The sequence below is a fragment of the Borostomias antarcticus genome (genome assembly GCF_949987555.1).
Source record: "Borostomias antarcticus genome assembly, chromosome: 11".
NCBI lineage: Eukaryota > Metazoa > Chordata > Actinopteri > Stomiiformes > Stomiidae > Borostomias > Borostomias antarcticus.
This window is the reverse complement of record NC_140244.1, coordinates 21,595,734-21,617,905: the sequence shown is the minus strand read 5'-3', so window position 1 is coordinate 21,617,905 and position 22,172 is coordinate 21,595,734. Positions and strand designations below refer to the sequence as shown.

Below are 22,172 nucleotides of genomic sequence, written 5' to 3'. Positions count from 1 at the left end.
AAAGGATGGTTTGGAATAAAAAATATTGGATGCCCCTTTTGGTACATGATGCTAATGATGCCCCTCCCACTCTATCTGCTCAGTCCCCTATATCCCGCCCCTTCCCCCTCTCTTGACCAGTCTACACACAGTAGCACAGCTGCTGGGGGCTGCCTTGCTTCCTTTGTGTGTGGGGCCAGTCAAGTGGAAAATGGCCGCTCCAGAGAGAGACCACTTCAGAGAGCCGTCATCTTTTGAAGGGGCATGATGGCCTTTGACAGCCACAGTGTTAACATGGAGCCCACATGAACACAGCACGGCTATTATCTTGTTTACTAGAGCAGGGGGAGAGAAGAGAGGATCAAGGAGAGACCCCCTTGGTTGATATTTGAAGCCAAGAGTGGCAGGGGGCTTGTCTGACCCATCATAGGGCGGGAGGGAGAGTGCGAGAGAAAGCATGAGAATGAAACATGTGATTACTCACAGCCAGGTGGATATTGAATTTAAATATGTCAGCTGTGCCATTAGTTTTGTAAACAAGCCCTCCACTGAAGGTAGGGCGCTGAATGACATGCCCTCGATATGCCATCAGAGCAGTCCCATGTTCTGAACTCAGCTGGTACACCTACCTACTGTACTGTGCGTGCATGGGTGATCACTGCCTCATTATACACATGGAGTGACTTTTCTTGTCACATTGGGATTACACTTTCATAGCTATTGCCCTAATTGTTTTGCAAATAAAAAAAGAGCTTGTTTTACAAAGTGACCTTGAGTAACACACACTCTATAACAAAATATTCATAGATGCAGTAAAACTTGATTGTCATCAAAAGATAAGTGACTGAGCTTCGCCTTGAACGATTCCAACACGGCAGAATGAACCTGAGAATGCTGTTTAACACTACACGCCACACTGCCCTACTTCCACTGCAGCAACACATGTTACTAGGGGACACATGTGGAGCTCTGAATGTGCAACAGTGACTTCATTTGCGACAAATGGCCCGGTATGCTACTGACCAGACATACTGTAGAAGGGCCATTATCAGCCACAGATGCCACTGTTGTTTTGCGTCTTGCAGGAACTTGGCCAGAGGCTAATGTGTGTAGTACTTGAAGGGAGCAGGAGGTGTTATTGTGCTGGAGCACACCTGATCTCTGGGACATAATGTGGCAGTTTTACCCTCCTCACAGCTCTGCCTCGGGGTGGTCCATCTGCTGGAATGACTGTGGTTGTGTGTGTGTGTGTGTGTGTGTGTGTGTGTGTGTGTGTGTGTGTGTGTGTGTGTGTGTGTGTGTGTGTGTGTGTGTGTGTGTGTGTGTGTATGTGTGTGAGAGAGAGAGAGAGAGAGAGAGAGAGAGAGAGGGTCTAACACTCCCCAAGTTTGGACACTGATGTCTAAGTGGGGGGAAGTGATAGGTAAAGGTGGTAACATATGCAGAGACTGTAATTAGCACAAACAGAGGTAGGACTGAGAGTCAAGGGAGATATACTTAGACTTTACTTCAAGTGAAGCAAGGTTATTAACCCCTCGTTATTATCGCCTGATGGAAAACTGAACCAGTGGAAGAAACATCTTATCTTGACAGTGCCACAAGGCCAAGCATTGTTTTCTGCCGAGACAGCACACTGCCATTCACCCTCCTTGAATGGATGTTAGTGTTATCTACTGGAGGCTTTTGATGGTGCCATGTTCTATTCCCTGAGTGGCCTTTCAGTGAGAGAGATTGAGTATGTGTGTGTGTGTGTGTGTGTGTGTGTGTGTGTGTGTGTGTGTGTGTGTGTGTGTGTGTGTGTGTGTGTGTGTATGCGTGTGTGCGCACATGTGTTTGACCACAAGTGCCTTTGCATGCTAAAATGTTTCCCTGAGCTGTAAATAGGACACACATGTAAGCGTCTGCTTGTGACAGCCAGTTCGTGAGAGAACAGAAATGTAGATGGTTGGTTGATCGTGAAAAGCCCTGATGAAAAGATTGTGTAATGAAGGGCATTCTTCTGTTCCATCCGGAATCCCATCACTCAATTTAGCAGCTAAGGTGAGAGGGTGAGAGACAATGGGAGAGGATGGAGGGAGGAGGTGAGAGAGACGGAGGTGAGGGAGCACATGGATGTCCTCAGGTTATGATTAATCCACCAGCAGCACACGGCAAAGGACAATGTTGTTATACATTAATGGCTTGCACAATGAAGAGAGTGTCTTGTTTGGATTCGGTTTAAGTTCAACCCGACACCATTGACAGCGAGGGTGCTCCTCCATACCTGTGTGATTGAGACGTCGAGTCTCGGCATCAGGAAATGGATCTCTGTGTATCTGTTCACACATTGTTTGAGCATTGATTAAGCTTTTAGGGTTGGACAGGGGATTACTGAATAGTTCCTCCAGAGAATTTGGTGTACTATTCTGTTCTTATCTCTTTTTATGACTGGGCACGGAGTGTGCGTTCACAAATACGCTTTCATCTCTCTTGACATTTAAAAGGTGCATCTGCTATCTCAGAAAGGACGATGTGCGGTGAATTATTCAATAGTAGCCTATCTCTCGAGGAGTTTAATGATTTATATTCTCTTTCATTCATCCTTAGATTGATCTGCTTAATTCACGCATCACTATTCTACAGTAAGCAGTGTAAGCCGAATGATTGGCGATAAGAAAACATGTGTGTGACGCTCATGTCTCTGGTCCTGCAACCTTCTTTTACTATGGTTTACATCATTATGATGATAGAGTGTGAGAAAGAATGTCGTATGCTAAGTTGACCTCTGCGCGTCTCCGTTGCTCCGTGCCAGTTGTGAAAGGACACAGGAACACAAGCATACTCTCTTTGATGACGACAATTGGCAGAGTCTCCGACCTTTAAACTGACCTGCGAGACGGCTGCTGGATGGAGAGACCGGACTCCATAAATCTACAAAGCTCTGATTTAGGATTTATCCTGTCCCGGCGGCAGGCAGAGAGTCCACTATGTCCTTGAGAGTGCGCGTGAGCAACGGACGATATGCCCTGTCAATTTGTGCACCAGTCTCTCCCTGACCTCTGTCTCCTGGTTTCCTAGATCTTTGAGTGATCAAAGAGCACCAAGGAAAATCACAGCAGGGCAGGTCATTTCAATGAATCCCAGCCGCCTCTATATGCGCGCATTTTATGGCGAAGACATGAGGACAGCCAACTAACCCATTGAGAAATTAGCAGCGCTGTGCTGCTCTCTCTACCTCTCTCTTTCTCTCTCTCTCCCTCTCTCTCTCTCCTTATGAATAATTCAGCTGTGAGGATGAAGTCAAAGCAGGGCTGGGAGACCTTGTCTCTGGCATCTGACTCAGCACACAGTGGCCTGCTGGCCTGGGGGGGGGAGGTTCTGAGCCTGAGAGCCCTGCTCAGTTCTGGTTCTGAGGCCCGTGTGGTTACGACAGTACAGGAAGACTGAGAGAAACAAACAAGGAAAAGGATGTCATCGGAAGTGTGTTGATTTGTCATTGATCGCCCCCTACCCCCCCCCCCCCTCCACACACACACACACACACACATACACTGCAAGCAAAGATAATCCGTTATCATAGCAACTGAGCCATGTATCATGTTAGATAATACATGACCTAGATAACTGTGAGCCATTGTTTACAGCGGATTGATAATAACGATATTGCTACCATGCGGCCCTGACAGATGAAGCGCTACAGGGTAGACCTGACGTCATCATACACGTATGTCTACTGCTCCTTGGACCTTGTGTTCAGCCACGGAACATTCCCTCACACACACTTCTTCCTCTTGTTTTCCTTCTATTAACAACCCCCCCCCCCCGTACTGTATGCACCCCACCATTCTCACTGCACTCCCTTTCTACTCTGTCTTTCAATATGTGTGTGTGTGTGCGTGAGTGCATGTTTGTTGTTTTTTCATATAGGCTACTCTTTCATTGTGTGCATCTGCCCCTTGGCTATTTCACGCTTTCATTGCCGTTGGAGGTGGCAGGCATTTCAGTAGGCCTACACTTACAAAAGAGAATTCCTCATCCAGGCCACCCAGCCCCTGTGGGCTCTATTCTACCGCCTCCCGTGGCCCACAGAGCTCTAACCAAACATCTGTTTGGCTTCGGAAGGATCCTTTGAAGTACCAGCGACGACTCTCTTTCAAGTTCATAAAGATAGAGTCCATTAAGTCAGGAAATGCGGATGAAGAACGGGACTGAATTAAAACCAAAATGGAATTCCTGATGCTCCAATTGGTGTTGAGCAGAAAAGTAAAATTAACTCAAAGATGAAGATGTAGAATAATCATTCAGCTAATATCGTTATTATGAATTTTATTTTTTATTTTTTTTTATTTTTATTTTTATAAATTATTCATCTGAGTAACTGTGGATGTACCTTAGCATTGTTCAATAATGCGTCAAAAATACAAAATTGCTACAATTGGTACTCTTACATAGTCTGGATTTCGGAGTCTGTGTAACAGTTGATAAAGCCTTTGATTGTGAATGCAAACAGGTGTCATCCTGGTTCCTGAGAAGCAGCGTAAATGACAGACTACTGGGCCGTAAATAACAGAGCAGATGAAGAGAGATTGGCCATATGTCCACTGTATATCTGAGTGCCAGCTTCACCAGGTTGGTTTCGCGACAGGATGCGATTCTACAGGGGACATCCCAGTGAAAGCTCCTTTGGGACAAACAGCTTCTATTATATCTAATTGCACATTTTGGTTAAACCACCAGTTGAAACAAGAGAGAAGCAGATTTATAATCTTCATGTCTGTCATTATTTAATCACTAGGATGTCCTTCTCGACTTTCACATTACTGTACCTCATTAGCCTTGCTCATTCCCCTACTGTACATAATCTATAGTATATGCTACGAGAGGGATAGCTCAAAGGTGTGTGTATGTGTGTGTGTGTGTGTGTGTGTGTGTGTGTGTGTGTGTGTGTGTGAGAGAGAGAGAGAGAGAGAGAGAGAGAGAGTGTGTGAGTGTGTGCATGCACATGGGTGCTATATGTGGATAGGCCGTTCTCCAAGGAGCACACCACTCCATCTGGGCCAAAGTAATTGGTCTGCTATTCATATTTCTGAAATGTAATAGCCTCAGGCTATTCATACAGTCACACACGAACTAGTTACACTGAGGACAATCAAAAGATGGGTTGACCTTAATGTCACATTTCTTTCAGTATAGGGCACTCTGAGATATCAGAAATAACCTGATTTATTGGATTTAATAAGATAATAAAATCCTTACAGATACCCGGTAATTTCTATTCTTAAATGTTCACATTTCTCACAGTTAGTAAAAATTTTGATAGACATTAAGTTAGCTTTAACAGCAACAGCTAAAATTCAAATACTAAAATGCTGTACATAGATGCTAAATATAAGTCACATTATACAATAGAAGCAATTGGTGGTGAGTTACAGGCCTCTGAATCATGCATTATGATAAAGAGCCATGAATAGAACCTGATTGCTCTTTGAATTAAAAATGTGTCCATCACAGGGAGAAGTATACTGTACGATATCTCTGCTTCCTGAAATGCATGCAGTGAATCATCAATGACTGTGGCATCATGGTGAGTTATCATCTCCTTGGTATAATTACTTTAAAGTTCCTTGGGGGCTATGGGAGAACGGAAACAAACAAACACACACACAAACAAACAAACACAAACCAATACACACACACATACACACACACACACTTATCTTGGCATTGACTGCTGCAAGAATAAACCTGATCTATTTTCCGATCAACTAAATTTACAATATGAAGGACTACAAAAGTATTATTTCACCTGTCATCAATTGTCTTGTGATATATGGCCGCTAACTGCAGAGTTCAGTTAACGCCAATGTTTTTCTATGCCTACTTCCATGCAGACAGAAGAAACATACTAGCATCTGATCATTCCTCAACAAGACAGATATGGCGGTCATGGCATTTAGAGACAAACGCTGTCCTCTCAGTGTCGGAGGGTTTGGAGTGGTTTATTTATCATGGTCTGAAGTGCCGTCTGAGTCTATCGAAAGTACTGATTATTCAGAGTGAAGAGGAGCTGCCAGCCCATTACCTCCCGGAAAACAACAATGTGAACACCCGCCTCCATGGCCTCTCCCAATGTAGTCTGTCAGAGCTTGTCAGCTGCGGCACAATTCATTCAGTCTCAACAGGCTGTGTGCTCCAGTCCTCATTCTCTGTCCCCACTATCTCTTATTCTTCCTCCTCCTCCTCCTCCTCCTCCTCCTCCCTCTTGGTTTCACTCTCCCTACACCGCCTTCCATCAGGTCCCACTGGCTTGCAGGATGCATCCCATGCCGCCCCCCCCCCCCTCCCCGTTCCATCCCCCATCCCCCCTCCATCCCTGTCCACCCCGTCACCCCCCTCAATCCCGATGAGCCATTGTGAGATCCAAGCAGATGGATGGGGAACAAAGGGGGTGAGAGGGAGCCCCCTCTGCCTGTCCCCCCCCCCAGTATCACTGCGAGCCAGGCCTTGGGTAATCTTCTCAAGCTTTCACGGCAGGGCCATGAATAACCTCAGCCTCCTCTCTGGGACCCAGCCTCCTCCACCGCCACCCCCCTCTTATCTCCCCCTCTGCAGGCTGGCCGGGGCCGGCTGCTCCCTGGATAGCATCTCTCACCCTCGCTTCCCACTCACCGTCTCTGTCCTTCTCACCCAATCCATTTTTTTTGTTTTTTTTGTTTCTCAGGCCGTGTTACAAGGCCCAGAGATTAATTGGGGGTTTGGCTGGATGACATCTGGTCCTGGCTTCATAAAGGTCCGGGTCCTTGAGGTCTGCAGGGTTTATAATGAAGTGTACATAAGTTCCTTTTCTCATCAACAGTATGTTCATAAAAGCTCCTACAATAACAGTTTCTGGACCCAGGGAATATGGTTTCGAAAACACATTTCAGTCAATTAGTTTACTCTGCTAGTAATTTGCATGTTTTTCAATTATTATTAATAATTGTATTTTGTTTTATAGAATACATTTAATGTGTAAACACAGCAGAACAGAATTTGCTTCATTATATACATTACATTTTTAATTAAAAAATGTCAGTCATTTGATGGTGTGGGTTTGCTTTGCTAGCTGTGCCTTAGTATGTGATGTGTAATGTTGAAAGATCAGGTCAGACCAGAGGTTCAACAGCCAGTGACATGGAAGGGCTCTAGCCATGCTATGGCCACACCAAGACACTATCCACCTGTGCTACCTTCATTCATGGCCTTGTTAAAATATTGAGCAGGTACTTAAGTGCTATTTGGCCAAGTGTCATTTAGGCTGAAGGGCTCTCCATCCACAAAAGACGCCTTGAAGTGACTATCAAAGTGGGTAGCGAGCCACAGAGGAATACACAGGTGCTGAATTATTTACTTAACATCAAATATTTATGCTATTGCCCTACAAACTACTAACAAAAACTATAGAACCAGAGAGCAACAAAGTTCCTGGAGAAAAAAGAATATATATTATATTCTTATGTGGGTAGAGAGTCTCTATTGTAGATGAGTTTAGGTGAGAGGAGGGCTTCTTCAGACCTACAGTATGTGTAAGTGTGCATCCATCCAAAGAAGGATATTTTCAGTTATTCAGTACCAGATGTAAGTCATGGATGTTTTTTTATAAATCATGTACAGTATTAGGCTACTAAGGTTGTGGTTAATATACAAGTGATCAGATACAGGCTCATAGGTGTTTACTTGGAATATTATCATCATCAGAGGGCAGACAGACTAGCTGTCAATGTATGCAGTTCTTTATTGTGTACAGTGTGTAAGTGCAATACTGTTGCTGTGTATACTGTCTCCTTCATTGCCATACTCTGTGCTATGTGTGTGTGTGTGTGTGTGTGAGCGTGAGCCAAACACACATACACATGTGCGTGCACGCACACGCACGCACGCACGCACGCACGCACACACACACACACACACACACACACACACACACACACACACACACACACACACACACAAATGCCAAAGGCACAAATTCATTACACAAGTAGCCTGTGGCCGCTGTCACTGAGTTGCAGACAATGGATAGAAACAAAAACAGTATATTTGCCACACTGGGAATATTACACTTATAGCCAAACTAAAGGCAAAACGCAAAATTGCTTTACATTTTTATCAGGGTCTGAAATAGCAACTGTCCTATAAATCCTTAAAAACCTTCCTGAATGGTTTTATGTGTTTCCATCAAAGAGCTCGTCTGAGAAATGAAACACCTTGCACAGACTCTTGCATTTTAATTTTTGTAGCATCTGTGACCAGTCCGTCATGTCTCTAACCCCCTCGGGGGACCCCCAGCCCATCCGCAGCAGACCCCAAAACCCAGGGGGGTGGGACACGTTTGATTGATGATGGTGTGAATTAAACAGAAAGAGATGGAGAGAATCCTTTTATCAGGCCTGAAACACGAGTGGATTAAAATGTAGTTGTACAACCCTCCTGTATAATGTAGCATCCCAGCCTGGTATCGCCAGGCACCAGACGCCCAGAAGTGAGCCCTTCATTACTGCCCCCCCTTCAACTCCACTGAACCAGGACGACATCGTGGAGACACGGGAGGGGGGGGGGGGGGGCGCGGGGTTACAACCAACACCTTCTGATAGGGGTCACAGTATTTTCAGACAAGGAAATCCCACATCCCACAATAAAACATTTAGGGGAACCTTAAACTCAACCTTGTGCTCTCGAAGCAGCACTACATGTGTTTATTTCTGTATAATAATGTATCATAATGTACAATAAAAAGATCTGGTTCTAGACAGTTATGTAGAATAACAACCATATTACAGTACATGTAACGTGGTGGGAGTGCATCAAAATGAAAGCACAGACAGGCATTAGAAATGCTTCAGTAAAGGCTTAAAGGACATTATAGCTAGCACTTTAATACATTTGCACTAGTCATTTTAGCAAAGGTCTCATGGTGGATAAACAAGTGCTCTGTTGGTTCCTGGAACCGTCCTTCAATGATGTCACAGAGGAAAGCACTCCATGGCCACGTCTGAAGCTTTAATGGGGCTGCAGTCGGCATGGCTCCGTCTGCCAAGACCCTCTTGTGCTGCTGTTGACTGTGGCTGCTCTGCTGATGTTTTGTGCCACTGTATAATTTATTGGCCTTTTTGCGGGTCCTCTCTCTGTCTCTGCACATCTCCTGCTCGTGGGGCAGGTGAGAGTTCAGCTGTTTAGTTTAACACATCACTGAGAAAGGCCGCAGACCCGGAGCTGCAGCAGACTGCACATGTGACAAATGCAATTAGTGGGAAATATGCAATTACTGCAATCCCCATCCTCTCGGGCGGCCAGACAAGGACAATTTGTCAACTGGGCCCCAGTGGTATCTCCTCGCCCGGGCTGGGTAGCAGCAGGTACCGATACGGCTCTTGTTCTCTACGGTGCTGTTAGCCTAAATGTGGCCCCGAGGAGCTCAGGGACCGCAGAACGTGCAGTCAGAGAAGGACGCAGGGTTCACTAATCAAAAACAACCCTTCCTGTTTTTCAGCGTATCAGTTTTATGGGCTGTTTCAACTGTAAACCACAAAGAGCCTGGGGGAATATCAACTGCAGGCCACTGGAGGAGGGGTTGTGGGGGGCTGTGGGGGGTGGGGACGGGGGGGCTACAATAGGACAAAGGTCAAAATCAGACAAAGGACATAGTACAATAGAAATAGTATTCTCAGATTTACTACAATGTATGCTTAGTATTGTACATTCCTATCCGTCCAAGACTCCACCAGCTGTCTGGAGTGTGAGAACCCACCAGCCTGGATGTGAGGAGCAGTACCTGCTCCAGGCCTTTATCCCCAGTTTGAATGGAGATGAATGAGAGATCGTAGTCTACTGGAGCGACAGGGGCAAAGAGCACGACAATGTGAGCAGTGACCCGGTTTCCTCTGTAGCCATCATAAAACACAGAGCTGAGCTCCAGGGGGACAAGTAATAACATCAGGCCTTTGGTGTAATTCAGATTCTCAGTGTGCCGCGGCTCTACACGGGGAACCCATTACACTTGCCTTATAATTCTCGGCGGCCCAGGCGGGATCCAGGTGACCGTGGCCCTCCCGTTAATGGTCTTCCAGCGATAAGGACAGGTCTGTTTATTAGCCCCGTTCGGTCAAGCGTGGTGGGAGCAGCTGAACGCGGGCAGGTGCTGAGCCCGCCGAGCACTCAGGCACCGCTGGCGGGCCTCGGCGTTCATTTCACGCCTGTTACCGCACACACAAGCTGTGTTGGAAAAGGAGGTCGCCGGGTGAACAGCGGCAATATAACTGCTGAGTGATGAGGGCTCCTCAGAGTCACCGAGGTGTCCGCCATTACTGGCAATTTTGGTTTGCTGTTGAAAATCAATGAGTCACTATAGTGTTCTTAGTCAAGCTGAAGGCGGTGGGTGCTCTTCAAACCACGAGGATATCTATCGTTACACACTTTCACATGCAGACCCACATAACTCCAGCTGAGCTAACCTCTGGTATCCAGGATAGAATCCCCTCTCTATTTCTATCTCTATCTTCTGGGATTATTTCACAGTGTGAGTCACAACAGGCAATTTACATCAAGGTCGACTTAAAGCATGCTTATCAGACAGGATTAAACAATAGCTGACCGTGTGAGTGGAAATATTAAGAAAATCAGGACAAAAAAAATGAAATATCATACATTGCCAGTGTTGCTAAATGAAAGGTTAGCTGTTTCACTGTTCGTTCGAGCAGACATTTACAGACCCTTGAGGAGAAAATGAACTTCAAATTAAAATGTCTATTTGATGTATTATCTTAATAGGGACGGATGGGGAAAGAGAACTCTGTGGAGCTCTCGCCACTGAGCCTAAGGCGACAGACTTGGAGAGTTGTCATTACCAACTCAGTCCATCATTACAGGCCTATTGGGAGGAGGATCCAAAGAGATTGTCTGCTGTTTTGACAGGTGTCTTTTCTGGTTAATTTATCAGGCAATTACAGAATCACTTGCACTATCCTTATTTGAGCAGCCATTGGTGTTAATTGTTCATGTGTGGAATCACACATCATGAGTTGAATATGATGAACACATTATATTTCTAATTTATATAGAAAGGACTGAAATTGTCAGAAGTCTTTGGTCGACACCTTAATATACATCAGTTGCAACACTGTGAGCCATTTACTGTATCTCGAGTTTAAGCGATGGAGGAACAAAATGTGGCAGAATTCGTGTTTTACAGGATTTTGTTATGATAAGATTAGACAGAAATTGTATGAGGAGATGGAACCACTTCATATTGCTCCTGTTCTTTTCAATCTGTGCTGTACAGCCGTTATCAATGGAGGAGACAGCAGACGGGCAGTACCCTATATAAAGTGTGACCCGGGAGCCAGGGCTTTCTGAAAGTCTGCCAACTTGGACACGCTTCCAGCAACAGTCATGCCTCTGCCAGCTGCATCGTCGGTGCCTGCACAAAAGTGTGCCCTTTGAAAAGAGCTCAGCTCAAAACATACAAACGCACTGAGGCACACAGACAGACACACACACACACACACACACACACACACACACACATACACACACACACACACAAACAAACACGCGCGCACACACACAAACTCACATGTTAAAATGCATAATAAAAAAAGTATATTCACATACACAATGAAATTGGCTATCATAATTTTATATATAGGGGAAGTAAATCATGTAACTTATTTTGTATCTAGCAGAAAGCAAAAGTAAGGGTTGAGGTTGGCGGTCAGCCTTTTGTCCCTGGTCCTGCCAGAAATACATAAAGTGATAAGAGTCTCAAACCATGAGAAACTGCCAGGGATTTAAGTTCAAATGAATATCCAAACCAGCAGAACTGGCTGTTCTGTGAAGGCAGCAGCACAGCTACAGTGGTTCTCATTCTTCAGCAGTGGAACCATGTATGAGTCATACCAGCCACATACTAATCATAGACACTCAATTACCATACAAATCTCCATAACACAGCAATAAAGCCAATGTCATGTGACTCTCCACACTGCCTCTCTCTTTGTTCCATCTCATTGTAGTCAGTCTTACTGTAACTGGAGAAGATGGGGGTGTGATTTGAATACTCACACATCTGCAGACCCCCTCTTGTTCAATATACTGTAAGCGCAATGTGCAACGGTTGATGGGTGTATTTTCTAGGTCATCTTTTGTTTTTCTACCTTCAAAAAAATCTGTAAGGCACAGGAGCTACCTGGCTCTGTGAAGTTACGAAGCCAGGGTCTTTGTTTTGCCTGTACTGGTCTGTTCAGTTTCAAGGGGCTGTGCAGGGAAAGAGCAACACCATGCCAGTGAAGCAGGATGGTGCTGGTAGTCTCAGCACTATAATTATCGCCTGCCTTAGTCTCTCTGGGATGTTCGTGGACAAGGGCCTCATAACAGGTGACAGAATGTCTGCCAGCCGCCCCTAGCTCCCTGCCCCCAACCCAGGAAGGCGACTATTATAAACCAAAAACGTATGCTCTCAATATATATGCAAATGATTGCTGGTCCCAAGGTGAAGTTCGCAAAGCAGCAATGCTGCTCGCCTCTGTTTTGCTCATTTGCGAAAATGTTGAGAGTAACAAAGACCACAGGAAATTGAAAAATTGTTACTAAGTATTAGAAAAAGCAATCATTCTCCCTGGGCAGCCTAATCCTGTGGAAATTGATCCTCACCTCTCTCTCTGACATGCACTAGTAGGAAAAACACATACAAGGGAAAAGCTCAATGTATCCTGATGGAAAATGTTTTTGGTTGCAGATACCTTCATTGTATTTATAAAAGAGCCCCCTCTTTGGCATCAGGCATCTGTCTCTTTGTTTTTCCCCTTGTAAACAGGTGCCCTGAATCTCCCAGTCCTCACAAAGGGAATGTATTATACTGGAATGGAAATGTTTTCTAGAGATGCTTCACAATAACCTGTAAAATCTATTGTTTGTGTTACCGTTTGACTGGCTAGTCCTCTCTAGCCCTCCTGCAGAAAGCATGCATGCAAATTCTCTCATTTGTTGTTTGATTTTAAACAGACTGATACTATCGCACTAATACATCTGCTCCTATTTTCCGTGGTAGAGCAAATTGCCAGTGACAGTCTATTACCTGGTGGTATGACCTTCTTCATGGGACATGATAGACCCACAATGCCTTCATTTGAGGGGAGGCTGTTGGTGATTAATTAACCCAATTAATTTAGAATAAGATTACTAAAACAATCATTTACAGATGACTCAGAGCAAGGTGTGATGATGGCTATTATAATTCATCTTTACTATTAATAAAATGTGTATTATCAGAAAAAGGAAAATGCTTTGTGTATGAATGCATTGGAAATATTTTGAAATGTGGCTTGGAACATTGATCAAATTAAGATGTTCTTTATGCAATAGACAGACTGGATAGAGAGGTAGAACATGAGCCCGCCTCTAGATCAGATCCATCCTAGATCCATTCCATGCTGTGCAGTTTGTGCCTGCTTTCCATTCCGCTTTTATCATCCTCTTTAAGAGAAAAGAAATCACCTTACCCTTGTAACTTAACACATTTGTCTTGGAAGGTGACAACTGAGCTCCTTACTGTGGATGATGGTGGGCAGCTCGCTCCCATATGGCAGAGATTTCATATGGTTTATTGCTCCCACTTTCTCCAGTGTTATTTATTGAACTGCCACGATGGCCCTGCTCGGCACAGCCATTGAGTCCCTCCTCGTTCACAGCATGATAAAGGAATGTACGCCACAGGAACAGCATACTGAGCTGCAGCCTAAGTGTTATTAAGGAGCATCATTCATGTTGCATTCTGTTTAATACATGCATGCATGCTGTAGATTCCTTTTATAGAGGCGATAGGAGTGAGAACGTAAGTGTGAGAATGAGAAAGAGAGAGAGAGAGAAAAATACATTTGTTTCAAGTATTCAGTGGGCTAACTGAGGAGCAAATGCTCATTACATAAAACAGAAATGGAGAAAGATTATCATCTTCAGAAAATACGAGAGAGAGAGAGAGAGAGAGAGAGAGAGAGAGAGAGAGAGAGAGATTCATTCATTGCCATGCAGCTGCTTTATTGCAAGGTGTTGAGAAATAGCTTTTTCAAGAGGATGAAAAGAATCACAGCAAGTAAAAGGGTCTGCTATCATTTTTGGGCAGCTTGAGCGGTGGAGACGCTATTAGCATAAATTATCTCACCCGCCACAGAGATAGGAACGTGTTAGCTTCTTTTTGCCTTTCACACTTAATTGCCCCATTTACTGTACAGTTGCCCATGGACAACAAAAGCACACACTCTCTCTGATGCACACAGGACAACAGGCAGACACAAGCCAAATAGGGCATGAGTGATATATGGAACTACCTGCCAAGTAGCATTTGATACAGTGTAGGCCTGGCAGTGCTAGCAGTTAAAGCACACTTACTCTCTTATGTTGGGCTGGGAGACCTCAATAAAAGTCGAAATATTGTCTGTGTGACCTCCCTGCTATATCTGATCAGTGTCTGTATATACGAGAAAAATAGTTTGTCTACCATATGCCGTCCTGCAGAGAGAGAGAGAGAGAGAGAGAGAGAGAGGGAGAGAGAGGAGAAACATGTTTCTCACCAGTGGTCACCACTCCCCATATGCTACGTGTGCCCATTTCTTTGTAAATAAGAAATACTATATAAATATGAGATACTGTATATAAGTACAGTATATATCATATTGAGGGCAGGGTTATCTGTTTTAACACCGGATAATTTTTTATTTATTCCAAAATAAAAACTCAAGTGCCTAATCTGTGAGACCAAGCCTAGTGGGGTAGTATATGCCTATGGGGGTTATTGTAGTAGTGACCCAGTAAGCTGAAGTGAACTTAATTATAGATAGCCATGCCTAATGGACATATAGCGTTGCTCCACCTTGCCTCACATGCTCATGGTAATATTGTAAATGGCACTATGAGTCACTATTGGTCCTTTGGTTGCAAAATCTTTGAAAAGGAGACAATACTACTGGCTTTCATTTTAAAATACAGTATGTGAGTAACTGGCTTTGAATGAAGACAATCTGAGAGAGCTGAGGACATAGTAACCTGTGTTTCCATGTAACCTTGACTGTCTCCTCTATGAGCCTGTGTAGAGTATCCAGATCTAAAATAGGTACGAACACAGGGGAGGTTGACTCCATTAAGCTGGCCGTTCACATCCCGTGAGGCCATACAGTATGTTAATAAGGTTGAGATTGTATCATTGCTCCCCCCTCCCCCTGTCTGACCAGACTGTGGACACAACCCAAGCCCCCTCCAATATGAGAGGGTAAAACCATTCCTATAGCTCAAGGGGGTGATGAGTCACCATGGAAACCCAGGTCCTGAGGCAGTGACCAGATGTCAGAGTGAGCCTGAGTGGTCTGGAGCCCAGGCTGGGGCAAGGGTGAGAGGCTTTCAAGGACAATAGGCAACTTGTTACTTGTAGCCTGCAACGTGTACCCTACAAACTGTGATTTGTAACCTGTAACCCTTAACCTGTTAACTTCTAGCCTATAACCTATAGTTATCACTTGTTGCTCTCAATATCCAATTACAATGATTCATTGTGAGAGTGGATGCATTAGTGACACACTAAATGCCCTTCTCCGTTCTCTATGATTTAAGTAACACTATGTAAATGCTCACTGACAAGATTCATGATTTCCACAGTGAACCATGTGATAGTTGCATTTTGAGTTATATCACAAACAAATACATTCATGCAACATGTGCTGCTACTTATACAGTACATACGTGCTGAACATGGTTGTTTGTACTGTCGGTCTTCTCCATTAGATTGAGCTGCTATCAGCGCCTCCATGTTTCCTCAAACGCTCACCCTAAGTTTGAAATATTGATGTCTGCATGCGAGGTCTGTACCTAAGAGGAGTATACTGTCTGTGCTCCACTGCACTGTACATAGGCAGGCAGAATAATTGCCGGAGGTGAACTTCAGTTCAATCACCGTCAAACATGTGGGCTGGAGAGGCTCAGCATCAGTCAAAAATGTTTCATCATTCATTTAGCCCCCAGTTCCACTTTTATAATATTTGAGAATTTTGAAAAACAACAACAACACTTAATCTAATGCATAGCCTTATGAGAGCATTGCAAGCACACCGTCTCCCTCTTTATCTTTCTGGATTTCCATCTCTTCCAGTAAAGGCTATTGGATGTATGGTCCAGATCATTATACTTTGCCCTGACATCTCTCGTAAAGCATGTCCAGGTGAATGGAACAAAGCACCCTCATAAAAGCTGTCACTTCCAATTTGTGATTATCGGCTCTGCGTGCAATTATATAATGTAACTGCTACAAATGCTTTGCGTTTTGCACAGCATAGCACTGTCAGCATTGTTACAGTACGCATGACCCGCGCAGCTGATCTTTGAATTATGATGACCATGCAGCAGTACAATGCCAAAGTGGACAGCAATACAGTCAATCGTTACATAGCAAATAAGGCTAAATAATAGTGTTTTTTTCTTCTTAATGTTAATTGTTTATAAAATAACATAGAGCAAGTAAACATTTGAAAACCATGGTATGATACTGTGTCATCAACCCTAACCAGTAAAAAAAAAAAAAATCTGACCTAATTAGCAAATGTGAATCTAATTCTATATTTCATTCTAATTAAGAAAGATGTAATTAATTAATCTGATAATTAGTGGTCATGCATAGCAGGACACACATCTGTGGCTTAGCTGCAGGAGAGTGGGTGGGTGGGGGGGTGGATAGTGTGCCATCATGTGTTCACGTATCCACTGCCCTGAAACTGTCCAGTGTGAGAGCTTAGGTACAGTAGTGTTACACCGGGCTTTGTGTTCTCCAGTACAGTGCGTCTGCCTCAGAGCCAGGGAGAGATGTGTGCGTGTGTGTGGTGTGAGAGGGTGTCTGAGGTAACACAGAGGACGTGAGAGAGAGAGAGAGAGGTAGCGCCTGCACAAGGCAAACATAAACTACGCCACTTCATGTGAAAACAATGGGGAACAGGATGCTGAATGTGCTCTCATCCACATGTCTCCATTGTCTGCCCTCCTCTTCTACTCCTCCTCCGAGCATGGAGCATAAGCGGAGGTGAAAGGGGGAGGGAGCGAGTGGGGAGTGGGGACGGGGGGGGTTGTCGGGAGGGGTGGGGGGGTGGTAGTGGGGGCAGTGGGGGTCTGGCTGTGTTCTTTCTCCTGTGTCTGTGTGCGAATGCACAGACGGTTCAGTAGTAATTTGATGTGTGTCCCCGGGGACATTTGATGGATTAAAGCTAAGCAGCTCCATTTCGCTGCACCACCTGATCTTCCACTGCCTGTGCCCCATATAAAGGCTGGCGTGATTGCTGATCTCAGCTAGTCTGACAGTCTCTCTCTCTCCCTCTCTCTCTCTCCCTCTCGCATGCTCTCTCTCTCTCTCCCTCCGCTCTCTCTCTCTCTCTGTCTCTATCTCTTCTCTTTCTCTCTGGTCCCTTAAGCCTGCTGCATCACAGGAGCTATCCAGTGCTGAACAGGATTTTTTTTTATTTTTTTGAAAGCTGGGGGAGCCATAGAGTACCACACAGCATCGGCATCAGCCTCCCTCACCTCTGGTTTCCATTTTATTTCTTCTCTTATGTTTTTGGAGGTTGTCTTTACGTTAAACACCAGGATTACCGTCAAGCCAGCCCTGCTTGTTTGCTTTCTTTGTGGGGGTCTTTCATTTTCTCTCATGCGTTTTTCTCGGCACTGTGTTTTCATCCTTTGAAACATGCCCCGTTCGTTTTTGGTGAAGAAGATCAAGCTTGATGATTTCTCCTCGTCCAATGTCTCCAGTCACCATCACCACCTGGACGACTCGTTCACTTTTGCACGCTCCATCACAGACTCGGTGACCAGCTTGGGGGTCCGTCTCAGTGAGAATGGTGAGTTGGCATACCTATGTACTGGCTGAGGACGGTCCTGCCGTTGTTACGGGTGTGCTGGGACCACTGCCCCTCACACAGTAGTTGATTTCAGCATGGTTGTGAACACAATAGGGAATTCTCCTTTGTTTGTGTGTGTTAGGTGAAATTGTGCTTCACCCCTTGACATGCCTGTTTTCTGTGAATTAACAACAGATGTTACTGAAGCTGGCAGATTTTCGCATCAGTATCCATAGTTATCCTGTCCATCAGCACCCCACCCCCACCATGTTCCTAGACTTTTTTTTTTTTTTTTACTCTGATGATGGGCAGACACAATTCAGGTCACCGCCACGGATTAGCTTATGCAAATGGAGAACAAAACGTGTCTTTGACCAGAAGAGGTTCTGGCTGTGTGTTTGTATTACCGCACCACACACTGTGGTTTCTAAACACACCGGCTGGCTCTCTTTTGCATCTTTGTGCTAAAATCCATGAAGATGAGAGATGAGTGGCTGGTGATACATTTGTCCTTAGCTGTTGTTGTCCTTGAGTTCCTATCAGTGTCCGAAGCCCCTCCTGGCCCTCCCTTTCCACCCAACTGGAGCGTGCATAGTTTCCCCACCCCCATACATCTCCCTCCCCATCCCTCCGTTACATCTTTCTGCTCCTTCCGGGCGTTTGAAAACTAGCAGGGGTAGAGTTTCAGCCATGCAGGCCTATTGCCGCCACAGGAGACATCAGTGCACTGTACAGCACAGCCAGGGGGAGGTGGGCAGATCAGGCATGGTGGGGGAGAGAGAGAGAGGAAGGAGAAAAAGGAGAGAAAAATGCTTGGGGCAGCACTGACAGTAGTCACGTGAGAAGGGCAGTACAGTAAACACGAAGAAAAGGCACATAACAGCACAGTGGTCAGCACAGAGACTGGCCACACACACGCTGAGCCCCGGTCAGGGCTTAGAGACGTTCTTCACTTTGAGAGCCAGGTTTAGGCTTGCTTCCATTTTGTGGCCATATTTTAAATGCCAGATGTCTGTCTCCCTTTGTTATGATTTCACCCACGCCATGGGCAGATCCAGCTCCACAGCGCAGGACGACATGTCAATGCCCACCTGTTATTCAGCCGTTATTCATACATGAGCCAGTACATTATACTGTAGGTCAGTAGGAAACAAAAACACGTGTTTGTGAAGAGGGTTGTTAAAAATAAAACAAGGCTGAAGTGAGATATTTGTAATTTGAAGTAATTGGAGTATCAAAATGTTGTGACTGAAAAACTTGTGTTTTTCTTTCTTTAAATTAAATGCATAAGGTTATTATCACTAAAACTACATTTTACTGTGAAGCTCCGGTGGAAGGTTGGAAAAAAAATATTCATTTGATCAAATTCTAAGTGCTATTCCAATCTTCTATTGTTCTGTCTTTCATAAATAGTGTCCAGGCAAGAAATTAGCTTTTGACAAATAAAACAATATTATGGATTACTACATTAGCTTTAGCAATGACTGTTTAATGCAGACAAAGGAGCCTGTCCTTTGTGCTCTGTGAAATGCAAAATAAAAGATTTCTTGAAATGCCTTGCGTCAGCACTTCTGCTGTGCCAACAGATTTTTCTCCCCATTGTGGAGACATTTGACTTGAGTGTCTGTCGAGCAACAAAGAAGGGTGGCTGGGAGGGTCCATTAATTACATGCTTGCTTTGCATTAGAGGAATGAGTCTGTGAGCTGTACAGGTTGATACAGTGTCAGCCCTAAATGATGAACTCCCTGTCTGACCTTAAGTAATTGAACCTTGTTACACAATCACATTTAAATATTTTACTAGACAGTAATTTTAAACAAACATTTGAAAAAACAATATTCATATAGCCTATATATGGACTATATAAACATGTATTTCTAGGCTGCAATGAATACTAGCAATAATACACCTCCTGGAACTAAATATTTTGAAATAAACATTTTTAGATGTTTGATAGATACTCAACAAGAAGCTTGGTAATGACCAAACAGGGAATGTAGAGGATCTAGGGCCTCCCAGCCTCTTGTAACATGGTCATGTCTTTGACCAGGTTCAGTAGCCTGGGACGACAAACCCTCAGAAATGGATATGGGTATGCTAAGAGAGCACTTCCATTGATTTTCTAATGACCTGATTCTTAAAGGCACTCCTGCATGCTCACTGTTGGATGCAGGTGACCCTCTTCACAAACAATATAGCGATTTTGCACCATTGTAATCCACGTATCAGGTTGCAGCTTAGCCCCCCCTGCCACTAAACCATGCTCAATAGGCTATCATTGTGTGGTCCATGCACTTAATCTGTTCCTACCATTATTTCTATCTTCTCTTCCACCATGCGGCGCTTCTAACAGCTGTACTATTTTACAGACGATGGTCTATTGATCAGTGCAAAACTTTGAATTCCATTAAAAAGCAGTCAATACTTAATTTCCACCGTTTGCTGCACACAGTGCTTAGGAATGGTTTTTTCTGCAGTTATGCACTATTTCTCTCAGGGTAAGATTCAGACCACACATCAGGCTTATAATCATATTTCTGCCCTGTATCTGTGTGCTGTATATACGAAGCTGCTGAGACGCACTAGGCTCATGTGAGCAGATATTCAGTGACGTTAAGCTCGTTCTAGCTGCCAGGAAGCCTTTTAGGTCCACTTGGCTGTCTTACAAGAGAGATGGACATTAGAAGTACAGTAGTCTAGACTAAGAGTGCACTTCATAATGTAAAACCAGTCAATATTTTTGTGAGGGATATCAAAACTAAATTGACAGTGCCTCTCTGTTCAGTGGTTTGTCTGATATGAGGATGTTGTCATACAGTAGCAAAGGTCAGATATTACATGGACAATATGAACGTCAAGTAATGAGGAAAAAAAGATAAAACAACACTGAAAACAAAAATGCATTTCAGTGCTTCAGGTAATTTATTCAAGAGCCGCACCCTTGATGTTCACCTTGTCAAATCACTGTTACTCTATGCCATTGTCTCCCTGGAGAATGTGCTCTGTCTGTTTAGGCCCAGCATAGTCAAACCTCTACTCATCGAGGCTTAATTGAGCAAACAGAGAGATCGGCCTCAGTCACAGAGGATTGACATACCGTAGACTGGGAAAATCTTATCAAGGGAAGAGGCTCTAATCAATGAGACCACTTCATGTGAGAGATGCTTTTATGTGTGTCTGGAGGTTCCTTTAATGAGCTATTATCTCCAACTCACAGCCAGTGCTCATCTGCCCGGTAATAGTGTGTGGGCCTTCATAAATAAGGCCAAGGACAATGTGTTTTCTTGCATCACAGGGCTGTTGTAGATGGTAAAATTTCAAAACCTGTATGATTTGGAAAATTGCCATTTGTTCTGTATCATCCATTATTTCACCCTTGTACAAAAAGGCAATCATCCAATATGATTATGTCATTGTAACAATTGTGACACAAGGCCTATATTTACCCATTGCAACCTCTGGCCAACTGTGATTGTGTGCGTTGGTCTCTTCCAGGCTATATCCAGGATTACATCACGCCATCTGTATACCAAGGGGAGAAGAAGATGGAGCTCAAGCTGGCGTCGCCAGTCTCCGATCCCCTGTACGCCCAGGTGAGCAGCGGTGGGGAGGAGTACTGCGACCCTGACCTGGAGCACCCCGACAGCCCCCAGTCTGGCATGACGGCCAGCGGCTTCTACAGCGGGGAGTCGGAGGCACTGGCCGAGGGTTACACCATGGATGCCTTCTTCATCTCCGACGGGAGGTCGAGGCGGAAGGGCGACGGCGAGGGCCGCGCGGGGGGAGCGAAAGGCGGTGCGGACGCCGCGGCAGACCAGGAGAGGGAGGCCGGAGCCGGGACGGCGCGCCACACCTGCAACGAGTGCGGCAAGACGTACGCCACCTCCTCCAACCTCAGCAGGCACAAGCAGACGCACCGAAGCCTGGACAGCAAGATGGCGCGCAAGTGTCCCACCTGCGACAAGGTGTACGTGTCCATGCCCGCTCTGGCCATGCACATCCTTACCCACGACCTCAAGCACAAGTGCGACGTGTGCAGCAAGGCCTTCAGCCGGCCCTGGCTCTTGCAGGGCCACATGCGCTCGCACACTGGGGAGAAGCCCTTCGCCTGCGCCCACTGTGGCAAAGCCTTTGCTGACCGTTCAAACCTCCGCGCCCACATGCAAACACACTCTGCCTTCAAGCACTACCGATGCAAGCGTTGCAATAAGACCTTCGCTCTCAAGTCCTACCTGAACAAGCACTATGAGTCAGCTTGCTTCAAGGGCTCCGCGGACGAAGACGACTCCGGCTCTGACAACTAACTGACT

The 22,172-nt window shown here is 45.0% G+C and overlaps 1 protein-coding gene across 1 annotated transcript; it reads left to right on the top strand.

The window, feature by feature from the left end:
• Positions 1-17,707: 17,707 nt before the first annotated feature.
• scrt2 (scratch family zinc finger 2) lies at positions 17,708-22,166 on the top strand (the record flags this gene model as incomplete). Its single annotated transcript, XM_084445481.1, has 2 exons — positions 17,708-17,861; positions 21,358-22,166. 2 exons carry the CDS (start codon positions 17,708-17,710, stop codon positions 22,164-22,166), a joined length of 963 nt encoding a protein of 320 aa, XP_084301607.1.
• Between the last annotated feature and the right edge of the window lie 6 nt (positions 22,167-22,172).